This window comes from Antechinus flavipes, chromosome 4 (genome assembly GCF_016432865.1).
Source record: "Antechinus flavipes isolate AdamAnt ecotype Samford, QLD, Australia chromosome 4, AdamAnt_v2, whole genome shotgun sequence".
NCBI classification, from domain to species: domain Eukaryota; kingdom Metazoa; phylum Chordata; class Mammalia; order Dasyuromorphia; family Dasyuridae; genus Antechinus; species Antechinus flavipes.
Window position 1 is genome coordinate 306,933,813 of NC_067401.1, and position 8,260 is coordinate 306,942,072.

The window sequence follows — 8,260 nt, forward strand, 5'->3', positions numbered from 1 at the left end:
ACTGACTTCTTAATTTTAAAATATAATAACTAAACTAAAAAATATATATATAATGTAATAATTTTCCTCAAATAACATTTTTCTTGATAATCTCCCTGCAAATCTTGACACTATTGATCATGTTATCCTCCTGGTTTCCTCTCTAGGTTTTTGTGACATTGTTCTCATCCTTTCTGTGTATTCCATTACTTTTGAGTCTGCTTTGCTGATTTTTCATCTATGTAGTGCCCACTAAATCTAGGTGTCCTCCAAAGATGTGATGGAGTTAATCCCTAACAGTTTATAAAGGTCAAATGTTAAATTTTCAATGTGAACATTTATTGCTCAGACATCAGCAAATTCAACAGAGAAGAGCTTAATCTATTGTTTTGTTGGTTTCTGAATTTAAAATTATGGAGAATTTGTTAATGATACATATTAATCTTAAAAGTTTGTTGAGTATGCTTTTTTTTAAAGAGCTGGTTATTAATCATTTATCAGCACATTCCTGGCATGTTTTCTTCTTTCCCTTTTTTACTCTTCAAGGTTATGCCCTAGATTTCCTTCTCTTTTCTTTCTATACTATCTTCTTTACTGATTTCAACAGCTTCCATAAGATCAATTATCTCCATACAGATCTATTTTAACCTATGTTTTTGTTTGTTTGTTTGTTTGTTTCTGAGCATCAATAAATCCATCAGCATTTGCTTTTTTGGACATCACAAATGTCCAGATGTCTTGTAAACATCTCAAACTCAACTTATCCAAAAGAGAACTCTTATTTTTGCTCTCTTCTTTCCAACTTCCCTGTTACTTTTAAGGGAACCATCACCCTCCATTCCCTGAGGCTCAAAATCTAAGATCCTTCACTTGGACTCTTCACACTTATCCAATCCCTTATTGGATCTTGATATTTGTTTCTACCTTCACAACTTCTTTTGCAAACATGTCCTTCTCTCCATACTCATGAAATCACAACCTTAGTTCAGGCCCTCATCACATCTCACCTGGAATATTGCAATTGTCTCCTAACAGAACTCTCTGTCTCTAGTATGTCTCTGAAGTATGAATTTCATTCTGATCATCCCTTAAAATAATGCCACAGTCCATTACCCTTTCAACTGCCAAGATGCTTTTTCTAAGGCACAAGTCTGACCATGTCATTCCCTACTTGGAAAATTTCTGTGATTCCTTCTCTGATAAACTATTAGCAGCATTTAAAGTTCATCATAACCTGATAACTTCCTAATTTTCCAATCTTTTTATACTATATTCCTTATAACTAGTTATTCTACCTACTTGAAGTTCTTTAAAGAAAACAACCCTGTCTCCCCAACTTTCTGACTATCTCCCATGCCTGCCATGTTTGACTGCCTCATATGTTCCTTTAGCTTCCTACTTTCTTTCAAGGCTTAGTAAAATTTTACCTTCTTCAGGAGACCTTTGTTAGCCCCCCTTTATACTAGTGCCTTACCCTCTGGGATTGCTTTGCATTTGCTATTTAAACTGTTTATTTATATGTTGTCTCCTCCATTATAAAGCAAATACCTTGAGTTCTAGGACTGGCTTTTATAATGCCTGGAACTTAGTAAGAATTTAATTAATCTTTGTTGACTGATGGACTTACTTGAAATATATAACAATTTTTTTGAAAATTAAACTATCTGAACATTGGTAAATCTTTGGTCAGGCTTGATTTTAACATGCATGTATACATATGTATATGTATACATACATATAAGTATATATATATATATGAAAGAGAAAAACTGCTTGAGACTTCAAAGTAAATGAGTATCTTATAAAACTTATTGATAAATGCTTTTTATATCTATAAACAGTTAATTTTTTTCCTTACTAGAAAAAAATTCTTAAATTAATTTTTTAATTTAATTTAATCAGTATTTTAATTTTTTTTCTCCTCTCTTTCTTTACTTATTTTGCTGATAAAGATCCACATCCAGAGAACAGAAGGATGTGACCACATGACCTGTTCACAATGTAACACTAATTTTTGTTACCGCTGTGGGGAGAGATATCGCCAGCTCCGCTTCTTTGGAGATCACACATCAAACCTCAGTATATTTGGATGCAAATATCGCTACCTCCCTGAGAGACCGCATTTAAGGAGATTAGTGCGAGGCTCAGTATGTGGTAAGTATATAATATGATTTTTCAGAATTTTACCACATGGAAAAAGTAGTTTAAATATTAATTTCAAATGTGTAGGCTAGAAAATGAAATGGAAATGCGACTAAGTTTATATAGTTTTCTTTGGTATTTATACCTCCATTATTTCAGTTAGACTATTTTCTCTTTCCTACACACAAAACAAGTAGTTAATTTGAAATCCACACTTCACATAATTTCATTTCTTAAGTGCTAATTCTCATGAACTTTTCTTTTTAGCATCATTTGAATGAATTAATGTATTTCAGAAAGTAAGGTGATATTCTTCTAAATATTCTTTCATGGAGAAAGAGACTCTTTAAAAGCTCTAATTGGGTTTTATAATCAGACTTTTGTCTCTCTTGCACTTCTTTTATGTTTTTCTCTTAACTGTTGCTATTGGATTTTCTTTTCACACCACTTTTGTTCAATGGTCAATTCAAAAAAAAAAAAGATTAAAAAAGAAGAGAATTTTTGCTTTTATTGAAAAGAGGATCTTCTTCCAAGTCTATAAATCAAATACAGGCTATTTTGAGAATATTTTAGAGCACTTATAGAACTTTTATGTAGTTTCCTAAAATCCTAAGAGATGTTTTCTTTGACATTGCCCCTGTTTTTCTAATTTTATGATGCAAACTTTTTTTTTAAACCAATTACATTGTTTTCATAATACAGACTTTTATCATTGGGATATGGATTTATTTGTAGAATCCATTTATAGACAACTTATATCTGCAAAGGATGTATGTTTTGAAGATGCAAGAGAATCTCAGAATTGGTAGAAATCTGCAAGATATATTTCTTCCTTTTCATATGCTTCATCTCTGTCTTATAGTTCTACCAAATTATTGTTTCATAGGACAATCATAATGTAATTTTCTTAGTCATATGCAGATTTTTTTTTAAATAGGCAATTTCTATGTTTGGGAACACCTATTCAAAACCTTTTTTAGCTGTATATTGCAACAAAAGTCTACTAAAATTTGTGCGTTTCTATTTGCTTAATTGAATATCCTCAATGTGCTTTTCAGAAAGCAAAGTATAAAAAAAAATGAAAGCAACAAACTAGACTACTCCCATTTAGCTTTTTCATTATGCAGTTTTTATTCTCTCAAGTGGTAAAGAAGCAATATTGCTGAAGGGAGAGTAAATTTTCTGCTCTATTTAATTGAGATTAGTTTTCTGAAGGATATAAGCTTGGAGAGGAAATTTCAATAAAAGATGACTCATGAGATGAATTATAAAAAGAGGAAAATGTTTGCAAGAATCAAGAGAAAAAAGTCAATAACATCATGTCACTACAGAGCCAAATTGCATAAAGGAGAGTCCTAGAATTACTAAATTAGAACAAATGTCAGAGATTATCTAATCTATGAATTTGAATGGATAGAAATTACATATTTATTTTCACTGACCTCTTCTCTGCCAATTTAGCATTTCCTTCAACTGTGAATGTAAAAAATAATTATTATCAGAAGATTTCCTTAGGCTTAGACCACCAAACAGATCCAAACACATAAAAAGATTAAGAACTTCTAATCTATTTCGGCATTGCTCTGAAGCCTGAATGCCTTCTATAACATTTAAAAATAAATGATTATCAAATCTGTACCCCAGGTTTTGAAATCACTCATTTCTAGAGAATCTTGTTTCATTTCAGGCACATTTCCTCTCCAGTCTATGCTACCTCCTATTGTAAAGTTAATCTTGCTACAATATCACTTTTATCCTATCACTTCTCTGCTCCAGAGTTCGAGGTGACTTCCTATTGTATATCAAATCAGTTCCAAATTCCCCACTTGACTTTGAGACACCTCTAAAATCTGACCTCATGTTAATCTTTTGCCACTATAAAAACAGATCTATCATTGCTATTGGGCTGACCTACTTACTGTGCCTCACAGATAAGGTTGTTATGGTAAAAGAGTACTGTAAACCTTAAAATGCTATGTAAATATTATAGTGGTTGCTGCTGATATAATTTTTATATCTCTGCTTTGTTCATGGTATTTCCCTTTGCTGAAAATAGTCTATTCTCTTTGAAATCTTTTCTAATTTTATCCATTCTTCTTTCAAATAACTAAAGCCAGGAGCAGTGAAGTGATATAGTACATAGAGGATCACTCCTGAAGTTAAGAGGACCTGAATTCAAATTTGATCACTGATATCAGCTATGTGATCCTGGACAAATCTCTTAACCCCATTGCTTCTCTCCCCCCCCAAAAAAAAGTTAACCAAAGCCAAATAGTAATTTTCCCCTAATTATTCCACATGTATTAATTTTGTCTCCCAAATATCATAATTTGTCCCTTGAGTATAGGACTTTTGTATTACTTAAAATGTTTTTAAATTGTATTTAATCTATTTATTTTTAGTCTACAAAGGATATAAATTAGTAGTTTAATCTGGTTTATAGAATTGTGAGATAATAACAAAGAGCTCTGAGTTTCTCCTCTTAATTTTTATCAACTTTCATGTCAACTTTAAAAATCAGACAGTGTAATTCTGTACTCATCCCTTGGAGATAGAATCACCTGGAGATAGAATCAGTACATTCTACCCACTGGGCCTCTAGGGTTATTATTAGACGCTATCCATTCTCATCTCTTCATTAGATTATTATTAACTCATGTGCCACCCAAAATTTGAGATAGATTATCTCATTTTTTTTCTTTTATTTACATTTTTTAAAAAGAAGCTAGGTGTCATAGTAGAATAATAGAATAGGAGTTAGTATGCTCTGAGTTCGGATCCTGTCTCAGACATTTGCAATGTATTTTCCAACCCCCCCAATGCTTTCAACATACTCCCCCTTAACTCTTCCTCCTGGTTTCCCTGACTTCTTTCAAAACAGCACAAATTCCATCTCTATAATAGGCTTTTCCCAATTCTCCTGCTAGTAGTGTCTTTTGTCTTGAGATTACCATTTATTTATACTCTGTATATATTTTATGTACAATTTTTTTATGTTTGTATTATCTTCCAAGTAAAATGTGAACTCATTTAGGGTGAGTTCACTGACATTCTTAGTTTTTGTTTTTAACAATGCTTGGTACTTAAATGCTTGTTGACGGATAAAAATTTAAATTTCTCAGGTTTGTAAGAGAAAATTAATATTTATAGAGTTGTCACAGTGCCTAGACTGTTTTAATAAAGAAGTTTATATTGTGTTTATAATGAAGACACACATCTCCACATGGGTATGCCTATGTATTATTGTTCAATCATTTTCAGTTTGGTCTGACTCTTCATGATCCCATCTGGAATTTTCTTGGCACAGATACTGGAGTAGTTTTCCATTTTCTTCTCCAGCTCATTTTACAGATGAGGAAACTGAGGCAAAAAAGGTAAAGTGACTTGCCTTGAGTCACACAGCTAGTAAGTATCTGAGGAAGTTGAACTTGTGAAGATGAGTCTTCTTGACTGGCACTCTATCTCCTTTGCTATATTTTATACACACACACACACACACACACACACAAACACACATATATAATAAAATATGCATATGTGTATGTATTAATGTACTGTACTTGTTTGTATTTGAAAGTGATGGTATATATAAATCCATAAAAGGATAGATTGGACCTGTGATTTTGTATGTACACATACATGTTTACATACTTTTAAAGTATATGCCTACATATACATATATGTATCTCTGCCTTAAAGTACTATAACTATATTTGACATTAAGTAGTTTTTTAACCCCCCTAAGATGGTTTACCGAAGTTTTCTCATTTTTCTAGTCTGCAGCTCAAGAAGATTCTATCATTCAACAAGCTTTACAGAACAGTAAAAGTTATTGTATCTTCATGACTACACAGTTCTTCCCTAATTTATACTATAAGAAACAGAAGTAGCAGCTTTTTTTTCCTAATGCTGTTGAACTGAAATAAAAAAAAAATTTTTTTTTTAATTTTTTATTTAATAATTACATTATATTGACACTCATTTCTGTTCCGATTTTTTTCCCCTCCCTCCCTCCACCCCCTCCCCTAGATGGCAAGCAGTCCTTTATATGTTGGATATGTTGCAGTATATCCTAGATACAATATATGTTTGCAGAACCGAACAGTTCTCTTGTTGCGTAGGGAGAATTGGATTCAGAAGGTATAAATAATCCGGGAAGAAAAACAAAAATGCAGATAGTTCACATTCGTTTCCCAGTGTTCTTTCTTTGGGTGTAGCTGCTTTTGTCCGTCATTTATCAATTGAAACTCAGGTCTCTTTGTCAAAGAAATCCACTTCCATCAAAATATGTCCTCATACAATATCGTTGTCGAAGTGTATAATGATCTCCTGGTTCTGCTCATTTCACTTAGCATCAGTTCATGAAGGTCTCTCCAAGCCTCTCTGTATTCATCCTGCTGGTCATTTCTTACAGAACAATAATATTCCATAACATTCATATACCACAATTTACCCAGCCATTCTCCAATTGATGGGCATCCATTCATTTTCCAGTTTCTAGCCACTACAAACAGGGCTGCTACAAACATTTTGGCACATACAGGTCCCTTTCCCTTCTTTAGTATTTCTTTGGGATATAAGCCCAATAGAAACACTGCTGGATCAAAGGATATGCACATTTTGATAATTTTTTGGGCATAATTCCAGATTGCTCTCCAGAATGGTTGGATTCGTTCACAACTCCACCAACAATGCATTAGTGTCCCAGTTTTCCCGCATCCCCTCCAACATTCATCATTATTTTTTCCTGTCATCTTAGCCAATCTGACAGGTGTGTAGTGGTATCTCAGAGTTGTCTTAATTTGCATTTCTCTGATCAATAATGATTTGGAACACTCTTTCATATGAGTGGTAATAGTTTCAATCTCATCCTCTGAAAATTGTCTGTTCATATCCTTTGACCATTTATCAATTGGAGAATGGCTTGATTTCTTATAAATTTGAGTCAGTTCTCTATATATTTTGGAGATGAGGCCTTTATCAGAACCTTTAACTGTGAAAATGTTTTCCCAGTTTGTTGCTTCCCTTCTAATCTTGTTTGCATTAGTTTTATTTGTACAAAGGCTTTTTAATTTGATGTAATCGAAATTTTCTGTTCTGTGATCAGTAATGGTCTCTAGTTCATCTTTGGTCACAAATTTCTTTCTCCTCCACAAGTCTGAGAGATAAACTATACTATGTTCCTCTAATTTATTTATAGTCTCGTTCTTTATGCCTAGGTCATAGACCCATTTTGATCTTATCTTGGTATATGGTGTTAAGTGTGGGTCCATGCCTAATTTCTGCCATACTAATTTCCAATTATCCCAGCAGTTTTTATCAAATATTGAATTCTTTTCCCAGAAGTTAGGGGCTTTGGGTTTGTCAAACACTAGATTGCTATAATTGACTATTCTGTCTTGTGAGCCTAGCCTTTTCCACTGATCCACTAATCTATTTCTTAGCCAATACCAAATGGTTTTGGTGACTGTTGCTTTATAATATAATTTTAGATCAGGTACAGCTAGGCCACCTTCATTTGATTTTTTTTTCATTAGTTCCCTTGAGATTCTCGACTTTTTATTGTTCCATATGAATTTTGTTGTTATTTTTTCTAGATCAATAAAATATTTTCTTGGAAGTCTGATTGGTATAGCACTAAATAAATAGATTAGTTTAGGGAGTATTGTCATCTTTATTATGTTCGCTCGGCCAATCCAAGAGCACTTAATATTTTTCCAATTATTTAAGTCTGACTTTATTTGTGTGGAGACTTTTTTATAATTTTGCTCATATAATTCCTGACTTTCCTTTGGTAGATAGATTCCCAAATATTTTATGGTATCAACAGTTATTCTGAATGGAATTTCTCTTTGTATCTCTTGCTGTTGGGTTTTGTTGGTGATGTATAAAAATGCTGAGGATTTATGGGGATTTATTTTGTAGCCAGCTACTTTGCTAAAATTATGAATTATTTCCAATAGCTTTTTGGTAGAATCTCTGGGTTCTCTAGGTATACCATCATATCATCTGCAAAGAGTGATAGTTTGGTTTCCTCATTGCCTACTCTAATTCCTTTTATATCTTTCTCGACTCTTATTGCCGAGGCTAGTGTTTCTAATACGATATTAAATAATAATGGTGATAGTGGGCAACCTTG

The 8,260-nt window shown here is 32.7% G+C and overlaps 1 protein-coding gene across 2 annotated transcripts in view; it reads left to right on the forward strand.

Moving 5' to 3' along the window:
• RNF217 (ring finger protein 217) overlaps window positions 1-8,260 on the forward strand; it is a 155,088-nt gene that overhangs the window by 119,496 nt on the left and 27,332 nt on the right. For both annotated transcript variants that reach the window (XM_051997684.1, XM_051997683.1), the window contains exon 4: window positions 1,932-2,133. In XM_051997684.1, the coding sequence (XP_051853644.1) occupies window positions 1,932-2,133 (202 nt within the window). The remainder of the gene's footprint in view (window positions 1-1,931; window positions 2,134-8,260) is intronic.